Source organism: Phyllobates terribilis, unplaced genomic scaffold (genome assembly GCF_046119375.1).
Source record: "Phyllobates terribilis strain yellow unplaced genomic scaffold, ASM4611937v1 Scaffold_17__1_contigs__length_24005725, whole genome shotgun sequence".
Taxonomy (NCBI): domain Eukaryota; kingdom Metazoa; phylum Chordata; class Amphibia; order Anura; family Dendrobatidae; genus Phyllobates; species Phyllobates terribilis.
In genome coordinates, this window is record NW_027362777.1 from 10,166,058 (window position 1) to 10,191,596 (window position 25,539).

Consider the following 25,539-nt stretch of genomic DNA (forward strand, 5'->3'; position numbering starts at 1 on the left):
TTCTCGCTACGCCGTTTACCGATCGGAATAATTCTTTTTTTATATTGATAGATCGGGCGATTCTGAACGCGGCGATACCAAATATGTGTATGTGGTTTTTTTTTTTATATATTTTATTTTGAATGGGGCGAAAGGGGGGTGATTTAAACTTTTATATTTTTTTATTTTTTTTTATATTTTTAAAAACTTTTTTTTTTTTACTTTTTGCATGCTTCTATAGTCTCCATAGGAGACTAGAAGCAGCAACTATCCGATCGCCTCTGCTACATACAAGGGACGAGCAGGTCCCCTGCATGCAGCAGAAATGGTCCTGTGCTATGAGCGCCGACCACTAGGTGGCGCTCATAGCGACAAGATCATGACAACCACAGGCGTCTGCTGCAGACCCTGGGTTGTCATGCACGCCCATCGGCGACCCGCGATCACGTGACGGGGTCGCCGGTGGGCGGGGCTTATGACGCGCTACCCGGAAGCGCGCGTTAAATGCTGCTGTCGGAGATTGACAGCGGCATTTAACATGTTAACAGCCGCGGGTGGATCGCGATTCCACCCGCGGCTGTTGCGGGCACATGTCAGCTGTAAGAATCAGCTGACATGTGCTCTGTTCAGTGAGGGCTCTGCGCAGCAGCCCTCACTGAACGGGCAGTACGCAAATATGCGTACTAATACGTCCCCGGTAAGTAAGGGGTTAAAAGATATATGTCGGACTTACTACTAAAGTATTAAAAATTTGAGTAAGAGAGCATGTTAGTGACATTATCAAAGCCAAAACGGTGGAAGACCCTAGCACTCTCAAAACTTTACCACGCCATTTTTTACATCACCATCAATGCAGCCCAAGAGAATTCCGCATCATAGATATTGATCAAGTCACCATGGGAGCAAGAGGAGGAGACCTGGGGAGGATTTTATCACAATTAGAGAGTAAGTGGATCTATCGACGGGGTACCCTAGCACCGGCAGGACTTAATGAAAGCTTTGGGATCAGTTCCTTCCTATAATAGAGGCTAATGAGTAGATGGGGGTTTCTTTTAATATCTTATGGTTTTATTGTATATGTATTGGTGCTTGTTTTTAATTGTTTTTATTCATCCTTAGGAAAGCTTTTGCCAGGGTTGATGGGTCGTGCGGGATGTCCGTTTCCAGTGGCTGGGGGACCAGCTCAACTGTACGAGCAAGGCAGTTGAACGTCTATCCTCGCGGATGACCCTATACGTGTGGGATAGAAGACAACAGTGACAATATAGTCGTCTATGTGAATTATTGTATCACTATGTTAGATGTGGGTTTTAAATGTATAGGTGTTATTTTATACTAATATATACAGTGGGTACGGAAAGTATTCAGACCCCTTTACATTTTTCACTCTGTTTCATTGCAGCCATTTGGTAAATTCTAAAAAGTTCATTTTTTTCTCATTAAAGTAGACTCTGCACCCCATCTTGACTGAAAAAAACAGAAATGTAGAAATTTTTGCAAATTTATTAAAAAAGAAAAACTGAAATATCACAGTCTGCAGTTTACCTGTATTCATAGGCCTGTTTTACATCATGACATAGCTATCCATTACCTGTATGACCATCATAGTCACTGAAGCACTGGCACCTTAAACTTTGGCATTTTAGGCTGTATTTTTTCATTAGGATAGTCTCTTCAGTATTGATTTAAATTAAGTTATGTTACCATCATGTGTATGATTCATGTCACTTAGTAACAAATACATTGTATGAATATGTATATGGCATTATATTAATTAATTTCTTGTTTACTAGTGACGTTCATTTTTTTGGCCTTTTTTGGGGGTTAATTTTCCCTCCCAGCTCATGTATGTGTTGCTCCTTTATAGAGGTTGTTGCCCTGTCTTGTTAATTGGTTTTATCAATTTGATGAAATAAAATATATACCTTTTATATGCAGCTGGTATCTCTTCATTGTCCAGACGTTTAGTATATATTGATCTGGATATTTTGGCTTTTTATTCATGTTGAAGTGTCCAGGAATGGATTAACATAGGACATTTAATGTAATTAATTGTAAGTTACGTTGCCCATTTACTTGGTAACTGGAATTATTGATACTTGGATTGATAATATTGTCACTTCTTTTCATGTACCTATATTTGTGGAGTCACATTGTTATCTCTCTGTCCTTTGTGTAGTTTTAACCCACGATATACTATTTTATTGGTTGTGCTCTATTTAGGAGTGTCCGTGGGACCTTCCTTTTATATGTTTGATACACAATCAAACAGATTTTTTATCTGGAATCATTATGATGGTGACCTGACTCTTTTTGGGGCTCTGTCACTCCACTCTTTTTGTAGGTTGTACTTTATGGGAGTGCCCACATATGAACTATGGTTTATCTATACCGCCATGTTCTTCGGTTTATATGCTTCTGACTATACACAATGCAACCTAGCAGAGATCTGCAGCATGTACTTGCAATGCTAACACCCTGCCTCCCTTTTCCTCTCCCTCGTATTAAATCTCACCCTACGCTATCTCAACCTAACAGAGAACTAATCTTCACTCTAAGTAGCTCTTAAAAGAGCTTTTTGGACTCAGAAACACTCCCTATACGCTGCTTCCACTCTCCCTATGCTCACACTACGTTGATTCCGCATGTAACATGCGCAAGATGGCGCCGGCAGGGCTTAAATATCCCCTACGATGCTGTAAGAACAGCCAATCACAGTAATGCCACAACAAAGATGGCAACGGCATTACTGTGATTGGCAAGCAAGCCCAGCATGTTCATTGGCTGCAAATAAAGCGCCAACCATGCTGGGCGGGTCACTCGAATATACCGAGGTGAATAGCTAATTACTCGTCGAATAGCCTGAATTGTGTACTATTCGTGAGAGTAACAAATAGTGCCGAATGTATTCGCTCATCACTAGTAAAAAGACATAAATCCAAGTGACACATTCATTCCTGCTCTGAGTGTCAAAGGTTGTCATAACTTTGTGTCTCTGAGATTTGAAGTTACCTTTTAATACAAGCAATTTCATGTCCATGATGCTGTGATCAGGGATACAAAAATGTTTGGCCACAGATAGATCTATTCTTTTTTTCTTTTATTTTGTGGCGATGAGAATTCATCCTTGTTCTAAGTTTTTGCCCCATCTTCCCTACATACAGACCCCCAGTTAGACATTTTGTACATATAATTAAGTACACTACATTAGATGCTATGCAGCTGAAAGTACCTGGGATCTTGTAATTCTGATGAATTGGGAATATTTATCTTGTCCGTGGTCATTATAAATGGACGGGTTTTACATTTACAGTTGGTGAGGATGAATTTTGTAAGTTTCACCACAAAGGTGAAACTATCCTTCCGGTCAGTTTGCTTTCCCTCCTAGTACCTTTTCATTCTAACAATGTTAGGTTTCTAGGAGATTATACTTGTTCCTTTTATTTTTGGTTCTCCTTAGCTTGCCTACTTTGCCCTATATGAATGTGTTTTAGGTTCTCACTCAGGGTTTTCGTATTTTTCTTCATACTTTCCTTTCCCCTGGTTAACAGTGTGTTGTGGCCTCCCCTCTGGTTCCTCAGGAGGTATGAGAAACTCCTCAATGGCCTATTAGAGTTAGGTCCATGGCATTTTTAGTTGTGCAGCTAGGGCCTTTCTAGTCTGTATAGAGACTAGTTGGGTGTAGTTGCGGCATTCTCCTTTGTGTGGGTTCTCCGGTGGCTATCAAGATGCGCTTTCTGGTTAAAACATTTCCCACATTTTGAACATGAAAATGGCTTTTTCCCTGTGTGAGTTCTCTGATGTTTGATAAGCGTTGATTGCTCTGTAAAACAGTTCCCACATTCTGAACATGAAAAATGCTTCTCGCCTGTGAGTTCTCTGATGTTTGATAAGATTTGATTTCTTTGAAAAACATTTCCCACATTCTGAAAATGAAAATGGCTTCTCCCCTGTGTGAGTTTTCTGATGTTCGATAAGCGTTGATTGCTCTGTAAAACAGTTCCCACATTCTGAACATGAAAAATGCTTCTCCCCTGTGTTAGTTCTCTGATGTTTGATAAGACTTGACTTCTGTACAAAACATTTCCTACATTCTGAACATGAAAATGGCTTCTCCCCTGAGTGAGTTCTCTGATGTTCGATAAGATTTGATTTCTTTGCAAAACATTTTCCACATTCTGAACATGAAAATGGCTTCTCCCCTGTGTGAGTTCTCTGATGTTCGATAAGCGTTGATTGCTCTGTAAAACAGTTCCGACATTCTGAACATGAAAAATACTTCTCCCCTGTGTGAGTTCTCTGATGTTTGATAAGATTTGATTTCTGTACAAAACATTTCTCACATTCTGAGCATGAAAATGGCTTCAACCCTGTGTGAGTTCTCTGATGTGCAATAAGATTTGATTTCTCTGTAAAGCAGTTTCCACATTCGGAACATGAAAATGGCTTCTCCCCTGTGTGAGTTCTCTGATGGGTGATAAGATTTGAATGATTTGCAAAATATTTCCCACATTCTGAACATGAAAATAGCTTCTCCCCTGTGTGAGTTCTCTGATGTGCAATAAGATTTGATTTCGCTGTAAAGCAGTTCCCACATTCTGAACATGAAAATGGCTTCTCCCCTGTGTGAGTTCTCTGATGTCTGATAAAATTTGATTTCTTTGTAAAACATTTCCCACATTCTGAGCAGGAAAATGGCTTCTCACCTGTGTGAGTTCTCTGGTGCCTAACAAGATAAGATTTCTGATTAAAACATCTCCCACACCTGGAACAAGAAAATGTATTCTTCGCTTTGTGAATTGTTTCATGTTTAAGAAAAGACTTTTTGAGGGGAAAACTATTTCTATATTCTGACTGTGAAAATGGCTTCTTTGCTTTAGGAGCAATTTGTTTTTTAATGCTTATTTTCTGACTTTGATTTTCCTTAGTAGTCGGTAATGAATCAGAAGACAGGACCTGTTTCAAAGGATCAGATGACAGATCTTTGCTGTGAAGGGATGATGGTAAATCTGGAGTAATGGCATTCATTGCAATTGTATCCTGTGAGATCTGAAAATTATCTGATTTGAAAATTGAAGATGTCAGGTGTTCCTCTGATCTCCTGGTACAGATATCTGCAAATAATAAAACCAATTATTATTTTTTAATAAAAAATCCTTGTAATTATATATTTAACATTTCTACTTAAACTGTCCGTAAAAATGGGAAGTTATGCAAAAAAATTGAATTATTCACCAAGACAATGACAGTTCACAGTCTAATAGAAAAACCTCATCGCATGAACCAGAAGAGTGTGTTTTCAATTGTTTGTTCATTCTGCTTCCCATATATGGAATAAAAAGCCACCAAACAATGTTATGTAGGTGAAAATAATACCAAGAAAAACTTCTACTCACAACAAAACAAGTCCCCACTCCGGTCCATCATCTGTCAATGGAAAAACAGAGGTTTCCACATTATTAGTGGCTCAAAGGCTCTTGATAATCAACATGGCTTCCATAAACCAATCTAGCAATATCTGCTTTTCCGAATTCAAATCTCCCCCTCGCTTCTGAGCCTTGCACTGTGCCCAAACCACATTTAGCATCCATGTATTTGGCATTACTATAGTGAGAAGAACCCACTTAATTTACGCTGTGTGTCTCCTGGAGCACAATCTGGGCACTATGTGTTGGGTTATAAAACGACAAATGTGCAATTTTCACTCTCCATCATCCACTGCGTGCTAATTTCAGGAAAGTGGCTTTGGAGTCAAAATAGTCACTACTCCTATAGATTAATTCACTGAGGAATATAATTTCCAAAATGGAGCCACTTTATGGTGATTTCTACTGCTCTTGTTTAATGCCATTTTGTCATATAAGGGCTTCTGCAAATGGTGTGTCCCATCTCCTCTGGGATCTCCTACTGCGACATCTGCTTCTGTCACCAGGAGCCACCTTTTTCCTTGGGAGCCCCATGACAGCACCATACGAGAGAGTAGGATCCACCCCTATTACTAGACAGGAAGCCCTGATCACAAAATAAAAAGGCAACTCCCACTTCCTCCTTCAATGTGGTTTCATGTCCCCAAGGATGTAGAAGCCTGGAGCTCACGGCTGGAGCAGCCATAAATCATGGAACACCAGTGAATCATGGAACACCATGCTGTGTTCTATAGAAACCTCTAGTGAGTGGCAATGAGCAGGGGCCCAGTTGGGCTCTGAAATGCTAACATCAGTCTGGAAGAATCTACATTTAATGATTCCGTATCTACCTATATTTGTTTGGCCTAGGCCTCATGGCCTGTGTATTGAGCCTCATGGTTAGGGCTCATGGCTAGCGTATTGAGCCTCCCGGCTAGGCCTAATGGCTAGCGTATTGAGCCTCACGGCTAGGTCTCATGGCTTGCGTATTGAGCCTCACGGCTAGGCCTCATGGCTTGCGTATTGAGCCTCACGGCTAGGCCTCATGGCTTGCGTATTGAGCCTCACGGCTAGGCCTCATGGCTTGCGTATTGAGCCTCACGGCTAGGCCTCATGGCTTGCGTATTGAGCCTCACGGCTAGGCCTCATGGCTTGCGTATTGAGCCTCACGGCTAGGCCTCATGGCTTGCGTATTGAGCCTCACGGCTAGGCCTCATGGCTTGCGTATTGAGCCTCACGGCTAGGCCTCATGGCTTGCGTATTGAGCCTCACGGCTAGGCCTCATGGCTTGCGTATTGAGCCTCACGGCTAGGCCTCATGGCTTGCGTATTGAGCCTCACGGCTAGGCCTCATGGCTTGCGTATTGAGCCTCACGGCTAGGCCTCATGGCTTGCGTATAGAGCCTCGCGGCTAGGCCTCATGGCTTGCGTATTGAGCCTCACGGCTAGGCCTCATGGCTTGCGTATTGAGCCTCACGGCTAGGCCTCATGGCTTGCGTATTGAGCCTCACGGCTAGGCCTCATGGCTTGCGCATTGAGCCTCAAGGATAGGCCTCATGGCTTGCGTATTGAGCCTCACGGCTAGGCCTCATGGCTTGCGTATTGAGCCTCACGGCTAGGCCTCATGGCTTGCGTATTGAGCCTCACAGATAGGCCTCATTGCTTGCATATTGAGCCTCATGTCTTGTGTAATGAGCCTCATGGCTTGTGTATTGAGCCTCATGGCTAGACCTCATGGCTTGTGTAATGAGCCTCACAGCTAGGCCTCATGGCTTGTGTAATGAGCCTCATGGCTTGTGTATTGAGCCTCATGGCTTGTGTATTGAGCCTCACAGCTAGGCCTCATGGCTTGCGTATTGAGCTTCACGGCTAGGCCTTGTGGCTTGCTTATTGAGCCTCGTGGCTAGGCCTCATGCCAATTCAGGTGTGGGTTTATATCTAATGTTGGCCTGTCTGAAGGTTTTTTCAGACAGCTTCATAGTTGGGAAAAACCTGCCACGTTAGGTCTAGAATTTTCCTCAGCTGTCTGCCTCACGGGGGGGTTGCCCGGCTAGCCAGGCAACTTGGGGCTCGTAGATGAGTTTCACTAAGGTTTCAAAGCTTCACTACCCTTTACTAGCAATATTACTGATATTGGTAAGGAAGGTTTCTGGACGATGCCCTCGGTCTGGGGTGATTCTATTAAATACAGTCCAAAGGATAGCTGCTGAGTAACAGGTCCAGTCAATCCCTCATACTTGGATAGCATATTGAACTAGTCTGTGTTTAACATCTATGTCTCAGTGGCCTTCTTGGTAAAGGTGTGAATGGGGAAACTAAAAGAATAATACCAATTTAAGTCCAGTTGATCTTCACAATCTAAGATCAATAGTAACGTAACATAGGTTGAATAAAGACCTAGGTCCACCAAGTTCAACCCTTTCCTATTTTAGGTGCTGGAATCGCCTTTCTTTCACCCTTAATGAGTGCCCCTGCCCCCCCCGCCCCCGCGCTAAGCTTAAAAGAAACCACTATAAGTCCACTTAAAACTCCTACCTGGAGTCTTCGAATGACCTTTTGGACGCTAAGTGATTAAACTCTCTATACCCGATATCCCCGATAGGAAATGGTAGGAGGAGCTGCGAGTTGTACTCACCAGTGGGGGGCTGAAAATACAACATTTGCCCCAATCTACCCTCCTGGTTTAGAGTGATAAGAAACTTGATCGTGCCAAGAGGGCGGCACTATACCGGTCTGACTTCTTAAGGGATGTAAGAGTTGGTTGATAGACCACCAATTGCTTCAATCTACCCTACTGGTATGAAATGGTAAGATGAACTTGATTGTGCCAAGTAAGGCAGCACTATACTGGTCGGCCTTCCTAAGGAAAGTGCAAGCTGGACTCACTTGTATCGATGGTTGATAAACCAAAAATTGCCTCAATCTACCCTCCTGATTCGGAATGGTAAGATAAACTTGATTGTATTGAGTCGGGCAGCACTACCTGTCTGCCCTACTAAGGGAGGTACGAGTTGGACTCGCCGTTATGGGACTGACGAACCAGTAAATATCCCAGTCCATCCTCCTAATGGAGTTGCCCGACAGACGATTATACGGGATCTGGTAAAATCATTTCAAGACCAGTGTATCCTCCCAGTTAGAAGTGCAGATGGAGTAATTGGAAATTAAGTCAATGGAGCCATATTACACTATGTATTCTTGGGATTAAAGTCAAACTGGTAGACTCAACTAAGTGGCGAGTTGGTTAAATATCCAGTAAGTGCGTTTTTGGAGTGATAAGATGGCAACTCTGCAATAAACCTATAAAAGGAGGAATCAGTGGATGAGTTAAAATGTCCCCGTATCCGTGAGACTCCTGTGGTGAAGGAGAAGCATCTTTGCTAGTTAAGACGAATGCCTTCACACTGAGGTAAGACTGTTCTGATTATTACTCAAGCACAGGATGATACGTACTTAAGGTACATGTTTAACGGGAAGGGATGCTACTACCTTAGCTTAAGACCATCTTGAGTTTTGACCAATACCATAAGAGATCTAGATCTCTTTCTGAATGAGTTGCTTCGGAATCAGAGGACATGGTTAGCACTTGGTTTACTTAGTTTCTGTGCTTGAAAACTAAACTATTTTGCATTTGAACTATTTTCATCTAACAATCTCCATGGTTGGATTATAAAGTTGCAGAATTTATGCTATTATAGGAGAATAGCGTAAAAACGGTGGATTGTGACTTTTCTTTTGAATTAGCTCAGATCTGTGTCTTACCCTTTCTAGTTGTATAGCTCTTGGTACTTGGCTAGATTGTGGTAGCTAGAAACTCCCCAGGATGGAAATCTCGAACTATACGTTTCCGTTCGGCTTAAATACATTTCTTGGGGCGACTTAACGTTACAACCTAAGGGATATAAAGTAATAAATATTTCTGCTGGTTTTGAAACCCCCATTTTGGCAATCTCGAATGCTCTATCTACTCTTGGTAGCATAGAGTTGGGTAGTTTTGAACGATTATGTGATCGTTGACCCTAAAAAAGGTTCTTACAGCCCAGATCCTGGCCTTAAGTGGGGCCTTCAATTGAAAATGCCAACAATATTAAGGTAGAAACCCTAGTCAAAGCCTGGTTAAGGTTACCAGGTTCCCTGACTCGATTAACTTCTGCTTCTATTACACACCGAGTCTTAGTACCAGTTCTTATATACTTCAGTTGTTGGTTAGTTGATTTAATGAGAACAGAATATCTAATCAAATCTGTGAAAGATATTCAACCATGTATATAAGTGAAGTCTCTAAATATAGACCATTCTCTGAGAGATAAAGAGGAAAGAGTGTTGTAAAAATCCTTTTTACTCTTGTTGGCGCTTTTGGTTTAAGCTCCAAATCGATAGACATTATGTTGATTGTGAATTTTTTAGATATCATTCAATCTTGAAGCACTATCTGTTAAACTAGGATATTCTGGGTATCTTTCTTCAGGTGTAAGATCCTACAGGGGTGCTCCCTCCCTATTGAAGGACTCCGTTGCTATCGTCTCTCGTATGGTGCTGGCATGGGGGGAAGGGAAAAACGATAATTACTTACCGGTAATTTGATTTTCCTGAAACCCATGACAGCACCCTAATTTTCCCTCCATCTGGCTTTTGGTTGATGGTTCTTAGTCTTCTCTTCTCACAATGAAGAATGTGCTTGAGTGAATGTATAAATAAAAATTATGATGAATTGGGTGACTCTTACTTGACTCCTGGAAACCACATTGAAGGAGGAAGAGGGGAGTTGCTTTTTTATTTTGTGCTCAGGGCTTCCTGTCCAGTAATAGGAGCGGATCCTACTCTCTCATATGGTGCTGTCATGGGTTTCAGGAAAATCAAATTACTGGTAAGTAATTATCGTTTATTCATTCTGCAGGCAGTGCTGGTGATGGAAGAGACGTTGGAAGAAGCCCTGGGCGGCGCTGGCTCTGTCCAGCCACTAATAGCCCCAGCCCCCTGAGGAAGCCAGACATGGCGAAACTTGTTGGGGTGGCTATGTATATATTTTCGGTAGCGCTAGGGAACCTGTGTATGTCCTAGTAAATAATGTGATCAACTAATCTATGAACTGCAGACATAGAGGAAAACTATAATAAATATAATGAGCTCATGATATCAGATGTATTCTAATACTATACAGTTTCTAGAGACTTAATATCATAATAAGGGCACAGACAAACTAGTGTAGTTTTAATTTACTTCTTTACCACATTTTAGTAAAGCAGTAATAAAAGACGTTTTTTTATACACCCCTCAACCAGGTTTTTTTCTACCCTCTCGGTAATTTGTCAATACGCATATGACAGAAAATACCCAAAAGTGACACCATTCTAAAAACTGCACCCCTCAAGGTGCTCAAAACCACATTCAAGAAGTTTAGTAACCCTCCAGGTGTTTCACAGGAATTAATGGAATGTGGAAGGAAATTTTTAGGCTTCCTCCAAAATTTGTTGTGCATTTTCTCTTGGGCATGCTGATACCCCATGTGAGGGAAAACAACTGTTTGGGCGCATGGCAGGGCTCAGAAGAAAAGGATCGCCATTTGACTTTTAACATGTAAAATTTTCTGGAATAGTTAGCAGATGCCATGTCGCGATTGGAGAGCCCCTGATGTGCCTAAACAGTGGAAACACCCCACAAGTGACACCATTTTGGAACCTAGACCCCTCAAGGATCTTATCTAGAAGTATGGTGAGCACCTTGAACCCCCATGTTCTTCACAGAAGTTTATAATGTTGAGCCGTGAAAATACAGAAAATCAAATTTTTCCCACAAAAATGTTTTTTTGCCAGAATTTTGCTTCTTCACAAGGGTAAGAAGAAAAATTGCACCACACAATTTCTTGTGCAATTTCTCCTGAGTACGCAGATACCCCATGTGTGGGAGAAACTACTGTTTGGGCGTACGACACGGCTCAGAAAGGAAGGAATGATGTTTCTTTGATGGAATGGTCTGCGGGTGTCATGTTGTGTTTGGAGAGCCCCTGATGTGCCTGAACAGAGGAAAACCTCCACAAGTGAACCCATTTTGGAAACTAGGTCCCTTAAGGAATTTATCTACCATATTATTTGGACTATAAAATGCATTTTTTAACAAGAAAAACTCTTGTTAAAAAGTGTGGGCGTATTATAGTCTGGAGGCAGCTTCCTGTGATGGAGGAGAAAGCCGATACCGCATCCTCCCCAATCACAGAAAGAGCTGTTGTCTATTCTTCTGCTCTGCACTGATCTATGTGACCGGTGAAGAGCAGGAGAGGAAGCTTACCGACAGAACAGAGGCTGCAGGAGCTAAGCAGCTGAAGGACCTTCTGCAACAGGAATTCCAAGACCTTTCAGGTCTGCGAGTGTCATGTCGCATTTGGAGAGCCCCTGATTTGCCTAAACAAGTGACCTCTTTTTGGAAACCTGACCCCTCAGGGAACTTATCTAGAAGTGTGGTGAGTACCTTGAAACCACAGGTGCTTCACAGAATTTTACAACGTTGATCTGTGAAAATTAAAAATATATTTTTCCCACAAAAATGTTGTTTTAGCCAGATTTTGTTTCATTTTCACAAGGATAGGATAAAATGGACCCCAAAATTTGTTGTGTGATTTCTCCTGAGTATGCTGATACCCCATATGTGGACGAAAACTACTTTTGAGGTACAGTGCAAAGCTCAGAAGGGAAAAAGTGCCATATTGGAGTTCAGATTTTGCTGGACTGGCTTGAGGGTGCCATATCACATTGGCAGAGCCCCTGAGGTGCAAGAACAATAGAACCTCCCCCATAAGAGACCATATTTTACAAATTAAACCTTTCAATGAATTCATCTAGGGGTGCAGTGATCATATTAACACCACAGGGGGGTCACTGAACTTTATACTATTGGGCAGTGAAGAAAAAATAATAACATTTTTCCCACTAAAATTTTGTTTTAGCCCTAGATTTTACATTTTCACACTGGGAAATGGATAAAAATGGCACCAAAATTAATCTCACAATTTATGCTCAAATTGGAAATACCCCATATGTGGCTGTACAGTACTGCTTAGCCACACAGCGAGACTCGGGAAGGACGGAACACTATTTGCCTCCTAGAGCGCAGGACTCCATATATAAAGCCCCTTAATGCTAGAAGAGCAGAATCCCCCCTCAAGTGACCCCATTTTGGAAAATATACTCCTTTGGGAATTTATCTACAGGTGTAGAGTAGATTTTCACTCCATGGTTTTTTTTCCAGAAACAAGCAGCAGTGGATGTTGCTGAGTGAAAATTGCAAACTACCTTTGTAGTGCCTAGTACGTTGTAGTGATCAGTAAGTTGTAGTGCCTGTACATTGTGCCTAGCTCATGCTTCTGGAGACATGCACCCGTTAATTAGGCCGACTTTCATCGCTACAGAAATGCCAAATATATGGACGCTAACTGTGGTTTGGGCACACCGTGGTGCTGAGAAGGGATGGGAGCATTTGCATTTCGGAGAGCAGAATTTGATAAATTTCTTTTGGGGAGCGAGAAGCCATTTTCACTATTCCAGAGCCTCTGTGCTACCAGAAAAGTAGATAGTCCCTCATTATAAACTATTGACAGTGAGACAACGTCGAACTAGTAGGAGACGCCCTCTAGTGGACGTGCTCATTATTAATGAATATAGGTGATACCATGGAAAAGAGAATATAGTTTCTCTCACCGGTGACAAATTAATAAATTAGAACCAGTGATGAGCGAGTATGTTCTGTTAACCCTTACAGCGAGCATGCTTGGGCGAGCACCGAGTATCTTCAGCGTGCTCGGTGTTATGTTTAAATCACTCCTGTGTGCATGATTTGCAACTGTTTGACAGCTTTAATACATGTGAGAAATGCCTGCTTCTTAAGCATTCCTCACATGTATTAAAGCTGTCAAACAGTCGCAAATCATGCACACAGGAGTGAATCAAACATAACTCCGAGCATGCTGAAAATACTAGGTGCTCGCCCGAGCATGCTCGTAAATCTCGAGTAACGAGCATGCTCGCTCATTACTAATTAGAACATGTCAGTAAGAAGATAGATAACACTCATCTTGAGACCCGTAGAACTATTCCAGCAAGATCTGCATTCAAATAGCTAAGTGGCGTGCCTTCCCTTCTTAACCTGCCATGTGCCCAGATAGTAGTGTACAGCTGTATATTGTGTATTGTCGGATTTGGCTGTGTAATGCGTTCCAACAGCAGGAAGACTGTGTACTGAGTGGGTGGAGTGCGTTACAGAACAGGGGAGTTTGCGTTCCACTGTGGGATGAGGGATGGACGCCGTGCAGGACTATAGGACAAAAGAATAATAAGCCTGGAAATATCACAGGAGGAGAACAGGTGTAAGTGGATCAGCCTGTGGGCCGTGGAGGATGATGATCAGTGATTAAAATAAGGAGAAGCCGTTCTGCAACATAAAGAATACAAAATAAATACCATGATAATGAAAGAAAATTAATCTCTAAAATGACATGCAAATACTGTATCTCAAAACACATATAAGCAGGGTCGGACTGGGGTGCCTAGGGCCCACCAGGGGAACTGACTCTAGGGGCCCACACTACAGCCCACCATAAACTGTTTTATTACTTGTTATGCTTTTCTATAATGCACTATAGTTACATGATTGGCCGCGCGGTGGAGCACCAAGCGGCAGGACTTGGTTCGAACAGTCATTCCGTACTGCCAGAGTCTCTTTAATGGTAACTTGTCACCTTGAAAAACGCTATTTATCTGCAGATATAGGGGTAATCTGCAGGTAAATAGGGTGTAAAGCCTGGTTAGACGGCTTATTGGAAAAGCATTGGCTAGACGGAGAAAATTACATTTTATTCTCCCTGTCGCCACTCGCTTCCTGTCATAGGATCGGTGCAAGGAGGGAGACTTTACAGTCACCGCGAACTACAAAGTGAGCGTGCTGCAATAATGTCCGGCACCTTGATTGTGACACTTCCATGGAGCCCAACCTCAGGCTGAGCTTCATTGAATGACTAACATGGCAGCAGCACCTGGCAACCAGTGCTGAGCGAGCGTGGTCGGATAAGGTGTGATCCCAGCATGCTCGGGTGTTATCTGAGTATCTTGTAGTGCTCTGCTACTATGCTCGAGTCCCCGGGGTAGCATGTTTTGCGGGGGTAGACAGACGCAACACATGCAGGAATTGCCGGTTTGTTAGGTAATCCCTGCATATGTTGCTTCTGTCTACCGCCGCAAAACATGTTACCGCAGGGACTCGAGCATATTAGCAGAGCACTACAAGATACTCGGATAACACCCGAGCATGCTGGGATCACACCTTATCCGACCACACTCACTCAGCACTAGTTGCCAGGTGCTGCTGCCATGTTAGTCATTCAATGAAGCTCAGCCTGAGGTTGGGCTCCATGGAAGTGTCACAATCAAGGTGCCGGACGTTATTGCAGCACGCTCACTTTGTAGTTCGCGGTGACTGTAATGTCTCTTATCCGACCACGCTCACTCAGCACTACTGGCAACCCATCAGCAACCTGCATCTGCATCACAGGGGGCAGAAGGGAGCAGGTGACTGCATGCACCGGCCATTGTGCTATCTAAATGCCGCTGTCAGTGATTGACAAGGGCACTTAAATACTCAAAACATCAGCAATTAAAGCGAGCTCTGATCACTGCTGATACAGGCAGACGCCAGCTATGTAACACAGCCGACATCTGCCTGGTATGGAGCAGACTCAGCTCCTGAACCCGCTCCATACAAGCACATCCCAATGGTGACAGTTATGACAAGGTTAGCAAATTTCACTTGTCTGTTCCTAAATGTGGAAAGACAAATGGAATTCCCTAACACATGTGAAAGAGACCTAATAGATTTAATAAAGGTGCCCCAAGCATATGAATGTTACTACACACCACAATGCACAGTTACATACACGCATCTTACAAAAATACATATTATTACAGATACGCAGACGCGCACAAACACACAGACGCGCGCAAACACACAGAAGCGCATAAACACATCAGTACATGAATACATCATCGGAACCACCATCATTTGTAATGTCAGGTCAGACCCATATATGTTTGTATCGCATAAACCTACAACTCCCAGTATGTAATTAACAATAGAGATACTGGGAGTTGTTATCAGTCATCATACAGGAACCACAGTACTGATGAGACACAGGCAGGATCACAAATGAACATTTACATCCAGGTATCTTACCTGAGACGTCTTCTCTGATTAGAGTCGTTCTCTTTCTGTTCTTCCTCTTGCCCAGACTCCATGATGACTTTTCTCATACACAGCTCGTCTCTGCAGACTTCCATCTTCTCCGGTCTTCTGCAGCTCATCCCCAAGCGGTGCCCTTAAAGATAGCAGAGTTATTATAATGCTCCTGAATAAAAAATATCTACACTGAGCCCCTGAATAAACCTAACTCTCACAGTGCTCCCTGCACAAAATATGACATACACTCTACCACTGTTAGGGTACATGCTCGCCACACTGTCCTCTCCTTACCAAACTGGGCCCCCTGTTCACATTGTCCTCTCACACTGTGTCCCCCCTATACTGCCCAGTGTCTATACTGTGCCCCTTCATCACACTCCCCCCTCCTCAGCATACTGTTCCCCCCATTCTGTGCCCTCACACTGTTTCCCCCATACTGCCGCATCTCTATACCTTCCCCCACACTACCTAGTCTCTGTGCTGTGTCACCTCACACTTTTCTCCCTCCATACTGTCTCCTCACACTATTCCCCCACTCTCCATACTGTTTCCTCACACATCCCCCTTCCCCATTCTGCTCCTGCACTCATTCCCACCCCTCCTCTGGTTCACCATACTGTTTCTTCACACATCTCCCCATTCTGTCTCCTAAAATTTCTCTCCCCTCTCTCCCCAAATATAATAAATCTTCGGAAGACCACACAGACATGCAGAAGCGCGCTTACACACACGAAAACAAGTGCACACAGACACATACTAAGGGCTCTTTCACACGACAGTACATGCGGTGACAGTTTCCACACGTACCAGAGACATTGGTACACGTAGACACATTCAAATGAATGTTTTTACCTGCTGCACCTCCCGCAAAACGTCCCGCACACTGATGACAGCGCTCTTCCTAAGCACCGGGTGCTGAACGCTGCTCTCATCATAGATCCCTGCCGGCGCTGCGATCAGCACCAGCAGAGTCAATGATGAGAGTAGTAGTCTACTCCCGCCGTGTAGAGCTGTAAAAATAGGAATAAAATAAAAAAATCCTTATACTCACCTCTCCTAAGCATCACCCGCTGTAATCCGTGCAAGCGCTCACGCCAAGGAGAATGACTCCTGCAGCGAGCGGGCCCCGGAGCTGCGCTCAGTGATTGACAGGGCACCCCTTGTTGAGCGCAGCTCCGGGGCCCACTCGCTGCAGGAGTCATTCTCCTCGGCGTGAGCGCTTGCACGGATTACAGCGGGTGACGCTTAGGAGAGGTGAGTATAAGGATTTTTTTTATTTTATTCCTATTTTTACAGTTCTACACGGCGGGAGTAGACTACTACTCTCATCATTGACCCTGCTGCTGCTGATCGCAGCACCGGCAGGGATCTATGATGAGGGCAGCACTCAGCACCCGGCTCTTGGGAACAGCGCTAACTGTACACTGATTCCCAAGCGCCGGTACGTGTCACACGGATGACACACAGGTGGACACGGATATATCCAGTCCCGTAAATATCAGAACATGTGAAAGAGCCCTAATATACACACACAGATACACATACTCACAGAAATGGGGACACGTACACACGCAGGCAAGCACACACAGAAATGCACACGCAGTCATGCTCAGACACACTCAATCACACACAAAAATGCAGACACGCAGGGAAGTACGCACACACGTGTGAAGACACATATACACACGTAGACATGCAGGCACTCAAATAGATACACACAAACACATGCAGGCATATACAGTACACACACTGTAAACACACAGGCATATACACACACATGCATGCATATACACACACACTGTACACACACATGCATGCATATACACACACACACATGCAGACATATACACACATGCAGGCATATACACACACACACAGGCATGCAGGCATATACACACACACACACAGGCATGCAGGTATATACACACACACACACATGCATGCAGGCATATATACACACACACACACACACACACACACGGCCATATAACTCACCCATAAAAACGTTATTGACTATTTGGCACGGTGCTCTTGATATGAAATTGAAGCAGTGAGAGCTGTAGGCCTGCAGCCTTGTTTCCAATTCCAGGCCAGGCCACATTCCACATATCCAGCCCCGGAGCCGGTATTAAAAAGCCCAGAGTCAGAGCAGGAGAGAAGAGGGCGGTGCTCCGGTGCCACCACCTGGTCGGGAGCCGGTATTACTACAGGGGAGCAGGCCAGAGCAGATATGGAGCTGGGAAGGGACTGTATGAGAAGCCTGGGAGCAGGGAGAGCAGAGCGAGACGTCGGCTTCGGTGGCCCCGGCGTATCATAGGACGGCCCCGGAGCAGAGAGAAAGCAAAGCAGAGCGCGGCCGCAGCGTATCAGAGGCCAGGAGAGAGCGGCGTCAGCGTCAGTCTCACCTGACACCACACCAGTCTGCCAGCCAGCGGGAAAGCAGAGCGCGGTGCGTGTCACCGCCCAGAAAGAATCCATCCTCTTAGTGTCAGGGACTCACGTGGTAAGTATGCTGCATGCACGTCACTGCAGGCCCGCTGTCACCAATGAATGTGCCGTGCGCGCGACGCTACATTTGATTCAGCCGCGCTTTTAAAAGGCTCACACTTTTAAAGGGCCCCCGCCACCAATTCTCTCACTCTCATGTCGGGGCCCACCGGGAAATTTCCCGATTTCCCGCCAGGCCAGACCGACCCTGCATATAAGTACACTCCAACAGTGAAAAACTCAAGGTTAACAAGAACAATGTGGTACATCTTATGCAGTTCTCCCTAAAATTATCACAGGAATGACAATAAATCATAATCCCTATTGAGCCCCCTGGGGGTAAGAGTTTGAAGTTCATGGATCCAAAAGGCCTCCCTTATCTTCAGTAGGCGTACACAGTCACCTCCGCGTGTAGGGGAAGCACCTGTTCAATGACCTGGAAGTTGAGTTGAGATACTTATTATACCGCTATTATGTGCTCTCTATTGTAATGTTTTGCATTTTCAGATGATTATGAATTTCAGAAATACCATATGACAGTTTGTTTCTAGTACTTTTATGTTTTTGTCTGATATTTGTAGTTTTTATTTTTTTGTGTTTAAGCTGCAGTACACACTGATGAAGGTCTTGAGGACAGAAACGTTTGTACCTGTGTTGGACTGCAATTAAATACTTTAAAATTATGCCTGTTTGAGTGCCAAGTTTCATTTGCTATTTGAATGGTTTTGGACCCTACTTCCGCACCTATTCCAGCAGTGTTGCGTTTTTCTACACTATTATCTACTCCAGTACGTAAGCACGCTGAAGTGTCATGTTCTCTTCTACGTTCTCGTATAATGCTGGGGAAACATCCAATATCATTGCACAATCTAACCTACCATGTGATTTCTTAAAAGTCCCCCCGAAGGAGACGTGAGGACATAACTTAGAGTGAGAAATTCACCACCTCACCAGCATCGAGTTGCATTGTGCCACATTGACAGAATATTGCAGAGTACAAAGGATCCCAAGGGGATTGAGGGTCCCAATTCGTCCATCCCTGTTTAGCAATCAGTCTGAGTACTGCATAAAATGAACATATCCTTAATAAATGCTCTTTCGATCTTATGACCCTAACAGAATAGCCTTCTGTAAGTAGTCAACTATCTATCAAGGAACAGGTAAAAAATATTAAGACTCAACTTGCTGCAACTATCTCTACAGAAGAACTCAGCACTAGTGATGAGCAAGTATGTTCTGTTAACCCTTTCGCCGAGTACGCTCGGGCCGAGTTCCGAGTATTTACAGCTGCTCGATGATATGTTTGAATCGCTCCCGTGTGCATGATTTACAACTGTTTGACAGTTTTAATACATGTGAGGAATGTCTATTTCTTACACATTCCTCACATGTAATAAATCTATCAAACAGTTGCAAATCATGCACACGGGAGTGATTCAAACATATCATCGAGCAGCTGTAAATACTTGGAGCTCGGTCCGAGCATACTCGGCGAAAGGGTTAACAGAACATACTCGCTCATCACTACTCGGCACTCTACAAAACAAAATCAAGACGAGCATCGACCAGCGTCAACGAGATACGGAGAGCAAGAAAAGGAATACGTTTGCGAGAGATACCGAAGATTACGAGCAAGACTGGGTCTATAGATGGCAAAACAGATAGACCTCAAGAAATTATGCTCCAGATTTACCAAATCCACTACAGATTCTTCTACCTCCAGTTCGGACACGGACAGGAGGGACCTTTTTACCACTTCTGCTCCTTTTTTAGGTCAACGAAAAAGATATTCCCGATGCAGAAGACCAGAAGAGGTGGCCAACACAAGAGGAAACGTGGACTTCATTCGAGTGATCCGCTCCCAGGCACAGCATGGTTGGTGGTAAATATCTTCTCTAGGACTTTGAGCATTGCACAACTTTCTGTACTACAGAAGGGGTTATCTTTTTGTCCCACTAACAAGTACAACACATTAAATATTGATATGCAGTTACAGTGTTTTTATCTCTCACTACGCCTTAGGACACACTTTGCCAATGACACACTAGGCAATACCTTTTCTATTCCCTCTACCCTCTCTGATATTAATACCTCCATCACGGCTGCTAGTCTCGGCCTACGTCCCAAAAGTTCATACAGACCTCCACATGGCTTATATGCGCTCGAGACTTTCATTGGTTTCATGGATAGTGCCTTTCAGGACTTGCATTCCAAGGTAGACAAAGGGCTTCTTTATTATCAGTCCAATATTTCTGCCCTTAACAGTCAGACCCGCAGAAGCCTTCAGGAAGAGAGCAATCTTATCATCAAACCAGCAGACTAAGGCAGCGTCATAGTAGTGATGTATAAAGGGGATAATCTCCTGGAAGTCAATAGACAACTTAACGATAACTCCACATACCAACGACTACCCCATGACTACCCCATCAAGTCAGGACTGCAATAGCATCTGTGTTGGAACATTTTCTCTCCAGAGGAGTGATTGATAGTAAGGCACGTGATTTTCTCACTAAGCAACATCCCATCACACTTGTCTTTTATGTGCTCCCCAAAATTCACAAAAGCCTTGACCATCCTCACTGTCGTCCTATAGTAACCTCAACAGATTTGCTTCTTTCACCTTTATCAATTTTCTTAGACAAAATATTGACACCTTTGATTAAAAAAAGTCCCTCCTTTTTACTAGATACAGGAGCTTTTCTCAGTTTTATCACTGACCTAAAATGTGTCCCCCCTAAATGCATCTTGGTTTCTTTTGATGTCAACAGCCTCTGTACGGGCATTCCACACTCCGAAGGTATACGTGCTTTACACAGTCTGTTGCTTGAGTCACAGACAGATCCCCTTATCATTGAACTTTGCATTGAACTCCTGATCTTAGTTCTTAACAAAAATGATTTCTTGTTTAAGATACTTACTTCCTGCAGACTAAAGGGACAGCGATGGGCTCTGACATGACCCCCCCTTATGCCAACTCTCATATGGCCACCTTCAAGGCCCAAATATTTTACTCCAATCCATTCTTCCATACTCACTCCATCGCATGGAAAAGTTACATCGATGACATTTTTTGCATATGGGGGGGGGTGTCCACAGGAATCTCTAAATGAGTTCTATGACCTTTTGAACTCCTCCTGGACAGACCTGGGCTTTACCATGACTCACAGTTCTCATCAAATCAGTTTCCTGGATACCATGGTCCTCAAGGACCAACAAGGATTACTAACCACTGACATACACAAAACCTACCGATCAAAACGGTCTCTTACACTTTACGAGTAATCACTCTTTACAAATGAAACGGTCAATTCCAAAATCCCAGTTCCAGAGGGTAAATAGGATAGTGAGTAATGATCGATTACACTCACAGACGCTATCGGAGAAGAGCCACAAATTTGAGGAAAGGGGTTATCCCCCTGAAATCCTACACCAACATAACACACCTTCAGCTCACACCCATCCTAAAACCATGAACCAGATTCTGTTTGTCCACACTTACCATCCGTTCGCATACATCTTGCACAAAACCATCCTGAGACATTGAAACATTCTACAATCTGCTTATCCCCACATCCCAGAGTTTCAACAACCATTTTTCCATGTTTCAAACAGGCACCCAATCTCAAGGATTCACTAGTTCGTGCCGACGTGGGCCTCACACATACCTGGGTTAAACAACGTTTTTTACAAATTCCTAAGAGGTGGACCTTCCCCTGCTTGCAGTGCCACCAATGCAACAACGTCCTACATGGGAACACCATTTACCATCCCCATACTGGTAAACAATACCCGGTCAAAGGGTATTTTACCTGTTACATCAACTTCATATTATACTTCATTAAATTCCCTTGTGGTCTGGCATACATTGGTGAAACAACACAACCACAAGCATAAGTCCACAATTAGATGTAAGAATCTACTACTACTCTTGCTACAACATTTTGTTACATTAGGCCATAACATATCTCAACTCAAGTTCCAGGTCATTCACCAGGTGCTTTCCCCTAGACGCGGAGGTGACCGTGCACGCCTACTGAAGATAAGGGAGGCCTTTTAGATCCATGAACTTCAAACCCTTACCCCCAGGGGGCTCAATAGGGATTATGTTTAATTGTCATTCCTGTGATAATTTTAGAGAGAACTGCATAAGTTGTACCACATTATTGTCAGCCTTGAGTTTTTCACTGTTGGGAGTGTACATATATGTGTTTTGAGATACAGTATTTGCATGTCATTTTAGAGATTAATTTTCTTTCATTATCATGGTATTTATTTTGTATTCTTTATGTTGCAGAACGGCTTCTCCTTATTTTAATCACTGATCATCATCCTCCACGGCCCACAGGCTGATCCACTTACACCTGTTCGCCTCCTGTCATATTTCCAGGCTTATTATTCTTTTGTCCTATAGTCCTGCACGGCGTCCATCCCTCATCACACAGTAAAACGCAAACTCCCCTGTTCTGTAACGCACTCCACCCATTCAGAACACAATCTTCCTGCTGTTGGAACGCAGGACACAGCCTCTGACATGCACGTCCTGCACCGTGGAACGCACGTTCGCCCTCAGTTTCTCCAGTCACACCTCCTATGCCTTCAGGCAATTGATAGCAGCGCTTGACACGGCGTCACTTCCGATGACGTCACTGCTATCCAGACACCGCCTCCTAACGCTTCAGTCCACTTCCAGGAACGTTACACCAGCGGTTCACCCTGATTGGTCTCCTGGGACATTAGTTCCCGCCACATATACTAGGCTTTCTCCTCCCTTAACATGGCGACCTTAGGAACCAGCCGCGGATACCATGTTCCACGCCTGTCATACTTCCTGCTCTCACTACTGGGTATGTTTCTACATATATCTGCTGGTACCGATTGGATAATTCCCTATGAGGCTGGTGTTCTTATGGCTGTTTGTCTCCCTAGATCCTGTCTTCCCACTGAGACACTGTGTCCTTCCTGCTTTCACCTTTAACTATATTCCTAGCAGTCTGGTAGGACTTATTATACAACCATTATGTGCTCTCTATTGCAATGATTTTGATTTTCAGATGATTATGAATTTCAGAAATACCTTATGACAGTTTGTTTCTAGTACCGTATTTTTCGGACTATAAGACGCACTTTTTTCCTCCAAAATTTTGGAGGAAAGTGGGGGGTGCGTCTTATAGTCCGATATACATAAAATACTGTGGCTGTGGGTGGTGGGGGATGTGGGGGAAGCGACAGTGGCGGAGTAGCGGTGCACAGGAGGCAGCAGCCGCCTGCTGCAGCCTACACTGTGCCCACTACTAAAGAAAATTAACATTCACTGCTCCCCACGCCCATGGCAGTGAATATTAATTTTCCTTAATAACCGGCACACTCTGCCTGCAGCGCAGCTCCTGGTAAGTATGGCACCCTGTATGTATGCCCCCCCTCATCCCGGTATGCATGGCCCCCTTCATCCCTGTATGTATGGCCCCCCTCATCCCTGTATGTATGGTCCCCTTCATCCCTGTATGTATGGCCCCCCTCATCCCTGTATGCATGGCCCCCTTCATTCCTGTATGTATGCCCCCCCTCATTCCTGTATGTATGGCCCCCTTCATCCCTGTATGTATGGCCCCCTTCATCCCTGTATGCATAGCCCCCCTTATCCTTGTATGCATGGCCCCCTTCATCCCTGTATATATGGCCCCCTCATCCAGGTATGCTTGGCATCCCCTGATCCCCTTCAAGCTGCACAGAAAAAAAATAAACTTTCATACTCACCTTCTCTCTCCTCCAGTGCTGTGTCCAGCTCTGTGCCGGAATAGTCACTGCTCCTCACGCTGGGACTCTGTGCGTGGGGAGCAGTGAGCATTCATTCTCCCTAATAGCGCGCACACTGTAGCCGCAGCGCGGCTCCTGCTGCGCTCGGCTGTCAGCGTCCCCGCTATTAAAGGCCATGAATATTCACCACAACTTAACAGGGCTTCATGACCACATTTTTTGCTTACATTTTTTTTTCTATTTTCCTCCTCTAAAACCTAGGTGAGTCTTATAGTCCGAAAAATAAGGTACTTTTTATGCTTTTGTCTGATATATGTAGTTTTTAATTTTTTTGTCTTTATGCTGCAGTACACACTGATGAAGGTCTTGAGGACCAAAACAATTGTACCTGTGTTGGACTGCAATTAAATACATTACAATTATGCCTGTTTGAGTGCCAAGTTTCATTTGCTATTTGAATGGACCCTACTTGTTCACCTATTCCAGCAGTGCTATATTATCTGAGAAGAATCTGTGACTTCTCTGCATTTAGTGGTTACTACTCACCTGGACGGTTATCTGTAGGAATCTCCTCTTTACACCGCTCATCACCCCTTACATATGTCTCTGTAGTATTAATATGGGACAGATCTTCACCCTGAAACAAATATTGTAGAAGTCACAAACAGATGAGAAGTCCCATCTATGATCAGCTCTAATCCTGCCATCTCCACCGTTCTCATTACACAAGTATAAAACATATAATACTGGTGGATAAAACAAGACTGAACACAAGACCTTCAAAGCCTTCTACACATCATAGGGGAGATCTCATTACACCTTCTCTCCATCTACCTGATGATTCTGAGGAACATTGGGATCTTCTTGTTTACAGTCCTGTGGAAGAAGAGGACGGGGACATCTCTCTGGTGTTGTCCTCTTACTGGACAGATCTGGAGGAAACACATACAGGGACTGAATTCATTCTTTACATACAGATAATTATAGGCCGTGTGTATTTAGTCCTGTCTATTACCTGGTGATGTGAGGGGCTGGGGAACCTCCATCATGGCGTCCTTGTACAGATCTTTGTGTCCTTCTAAATACTCCCACTCCTCCATGGAGAAATAGACAGCGACATCCTGACACCTTATAGGAACCTGACACATACAACGATACAATCATCCCCCGATCCCTTCAGAGTGTTACTGTATAATGTCCCAGCAGTGTCACCTCTCCAGTCAGCAGCTCAATCATCTTGTAGGTGAGTTCTAGGATCTTCTGGTCATTGATGTCATCATGTATCAGGGGGTGAGGTGGAGGCTCTGTGATTGGGCTCAGGGGTCTTCCCCATCCCTCAGACACAGGGGCCTGGCAGCGCTCACTAGAGGTCTTCTTCACTACTGTGTAATCCTGGTTATGGAGAGACACATTAATAAATCTCCCTCCAGACATCTCCAGAGTCCTCACCTCTCCAGTTCTGTCCATCTGTTATTCCCATAGATAAGAATGATGTAATGTGACGTCATCAGATTCTCTCACCTCTCCAGTAAGACGAAAGAGGATCTCTAGGGTGAGGTGTAATATCCTCTCCGCCATCTTGTCCCTGTCCAAATCCATGTTTAATGGATGAATCAGAAAAATTTTCTTATTTAAAGGATCCGATATTGTAGAGATCTGAATGAGAAGATGATGAGCCGATGTAAATTCATAAA

The 25,539-nt window shown here is 43.9% G+C and overlaps 1 protein-coding gene across 1 annotated transcript in view; it reads right to left on the minus strand.

Moving 5' to 3' along the window:
* Positions 1-1,438: 1,438 nt before the first annotated feature.
* LOC141176073 (uncharacterized) overlaps positions 1,439-25,539 on the minus strand; it is a 32,324-nt gene continuing 8,223 nt past the window's right edge. The window contains exons 2-7 of the mRNA XM_073660062.1: positions 25,367-25,501; positions 25,058-25,237; positions 24,861-24,984; positions 24,680-24,777; positions 24,392-24,482; positions 1,439-5,093 (exon numbers count right to left, since the gene is read on the minus strand). Coding sequence (XP_073516163.1) covers positions 3,721-5,093; positions 24,392-24,482; positions 24,680-24,777; positions 24,861-24,984; positions 25,058-25,237; positions 25,367-25,444 — 1,944 coding nt within the window. The 5' untranslated portion in view covers positions 25,445-25,501 and the 3' untranslated portion in view covers positions 1,439-3,720. The remainder of the gene's footprint in view (positions 5,094-24,391; positions 24,483-24,679; positions 24,778-24,860; positions 24,985-25,057; positions 25,238-25,366; positions 25,502-25,539) is intronic.